Genomic DNA, 2,500 nt, shown 5'->3' with positions numbered 1-2,500 from the left:
GTGCCACCAGCGAGGGATCGCCCAATCGGAACGCCAGCTTCATTTGATGCATTGATATCTGGCCGGCAACATCGGCACAGGCAAGCTGGTAGTCGCCGAGTGCAGAAAACGCTCCACCCAACGTCGACAACCAGGCCATCATTTCGTTCAGCTCGTTCAACTCCCACAACATCCTTACCGCCCGTGAACTCCTGGAGGGATAGAAGAGTTAAAACAACGAAATTACAGCTGGTACGTCCGGAACGGATAGGTCTGACTGACCAGTAATAATCCAAGTGTTCTTTCCCGGGAGGCACTAGTTTGATCAGCTTTGGCTGCTGATCCACCAATCTGTTAGCTACGGTGAGTCGAAAGCGTGGAAAACACTTCATGTTGAGGAGGAAATCTACGAGCGTGACCGGTTCCGTGGAGATGCAAGAGGCGGGCTCTGGTTGGGGACAACTACCGGCGTTGCGCCGCGTTCGAACGCCTCGTTTAGTAATGTGGCATTTATCAACACAATCCGTATAATCGAGTATGTAAAACGAAACCATATTTGTCGGTCGCCGTGCGGCAGGTACGTAGAGATCGAAAACTATTTAAGTACAATACAATTTAACTGTACTGCACTGCAGGGCGGCAGGGTTAGCGCCATCAGCTGATTTTTGTTGTGGTGAACGTCAACGTGAAGTTTAGAAGCCGCTACAGTCGGTAACAAAATTTGCTAACTCCATGGTTACTAGGAAAAAAAAACCGTAAAATTGTGTAATTAATACCCTTCCGATTTTCGGCTCAGAAATTCATTCCGGGAATGGGAATCAAGAGTCAAAACTTGTTATCTGTGTAGTAATAGTAAGGCAAAATAGAGTGGAGTTTTAAGGTGGTATAGAGCTCTGCTTAGAATTTCAGGAAGCGCCTCTGATTGGCGCCAATGGAGGCGCCAATGGTGACGCTCGAACGCGAGGATCTTCACTGATCGACAAAGACTGCTCGTTGGTTGAGAACACTTAGTAAACGAGTTAGAGTGTTTCCATCTACTAACCGTTTGTGTTACTAATGCATAGGGATCATGCTCATACTCTAAAGTAGCCCTTGCTCTATAACTTGCGATAAGCACGTGTGAGTCTTCCAAAACAGGATTGAGGTGCTTCGAATGCTATTGCCAGACGCCCGCAAGACTCTATAATGATTCCATACTAATTTGTTTCCCGTTTTTTACTGCTAAGTGGCATACATACTCGAGTAATTGAGTCGAGAAACACAAATGCTGTAGTCGGAATATATTAAACCATTTATTTCAGAGCTGATTAACATACGATAACGAGATAGATATTATCTACACAAGCCGCTTACGTTTAACAGCATGTCGACGTTTATGTAACAAGCGGAGTATGGTCCATCGTCGAACCAGTTCCATGGCCTCCTCATTCTATTCCGTCGAGAAGGCAGAACGAAATGTCAGCTGTGCATGCTGGATGCTGCGATTCGTCTCAAACCAGACCAAACTGCCCCGATGATTGATGCATCGATAATTGTTGCTACCATTCGGTAAAAGGAACCAATTGGAGTGAGTGAGCGAGTGAGGAACCAATTGAAGGGCGCACTGCACTATAACGTAACACCTGAAGCGCTGATGATGGCGTGAGAAGCTGCGCTGTGTGTTCGCAGGTGATACTGCCTTGTCATGTTGAACGTGGGAGCGGAGTTAATGGGTTTTAGGTCCGCGATTTCGGCTGTTTAGCCTTTGGTGTGCTGTGGAATGAGGGCACACTGGTGCTCATGCTCTGATCAATCAAATGATGTTTTTTTAAACAACACCGGGGTACCACGGAGCAACAAAAACCATTAGCCACGTTTATTGTTTGCCGCAAACAATATTCATTAGATGAGCCTGATGAGGTGGGGAAAAGAATGAACGCTCGTAATCACAGAAATTGGTTTAATATTTTTTTTGTGTTTTATTGTAACCACGTTTATTGAATGTGTGCACAACACATGGAAAATTCAAATAATAAATATGTCTATCTCCTTGGGAAATTCACACAGACCGATGCCAGGACAAAACTAGACTACAAAAGATCCTGTGCCCGCGCCGGAGCTGGAGCCGGCCAATAAGGGAGGAATCAACGGGTTTTCAACGATTGACCTTTCGATAGAGACACATGTCCGATACCTTCAGCTTCTAAGCTCGCGGTGAATGGGTGCCTAACACAGTTAAAACAAGATACCAAATTTGTGATCGCCAACGCGGTACGCGGTTTGCCTTCAGAAAAAGGCAGGTTGTTGTTAGGGTGAGTGGGTATGAAGTGGAAGGGAAGGAAGTGGGAGGGGAGGCGAAAAAGGGCCGGCCAGATTATATGTGTACGATTAATCCTATCACTATAGCTGTACGACTTCATCGTATCTTCTACACTTGCGGCTCGCCTTCTCTTTGCTTCCGCCTCTTTAATGCTAGGCCTCTACATCTACCGTTATAACAACGTCAGCTGTCTCGCTGCAACCGCCAACCGGAGACCTTGAA

At 46.2% G+C, this 2,500-nt stretch overlaps 2 protein-coding genes across 2 annotated transcripts in view; both read right to left on the bottom strand.

Annotated features, from left to right (window-relative positions):
* Window positions 1–624, bottom strand: part of LOC126581783 (uncharacterized protein F58A4.6) — a 902-nt gene extending 278 nt beyond the window's left edge. The window contains exons 1-2 of the mRNA XM_050245663.1: window positions 262–624; window positions 1–191 (exon numbers count right to left, since the gene is read on the bottom strand). The exon at window positions 1–191 is cut by the window's left edge and continues 278 nt beyond it. Of these exons, the coding sequence (XP_050101620.1) occupies window positions 1–191; window positions 262–533 (463 nt within the window). The 5' untranslated portion in view covers window positions 534–624. The remainder of the gene's footprint in view (window positions 192–261) is intronic.
* A 1,298-nt stretch (window positions 625–1,922) lies between these two features.
* LOC126570957 (fatty acyl-CoA reductase 2-like) overlaps window positions 1,923–2,500 on the bottom strand; it is a 15,057-nt gene continuing 14,479 nt past the window's right edge. The window contains exon 7 of the mRNA XM_050229115.1: window positions 1,923–2,500. This exon is cut by the window's right edge and continues 481 nt beyond it. The gene's annotated coding sequence lies outside the window, so the exon portion shown is untranslated.

Source organism: Anopheles aquasalis, chromosome 2 (assembly GCF_943734665.1).
Source record: "Anopheles aquasalis chromosome 2, idAnoAquaMG_Q_19, whole genome shotgun sequence".
NCBI classification, from domain to species: domain Eukaryota; kingdom Metazoa; phylum Arthropoda; class Insecta; order Diptera; family Culicidae; genus Anopheles; species Anopheles aquasalis.
Note: the sequence above shows the minus strand (reverse complement) of the source record. Positions and strands in the feature narration are given on the sequence as shown.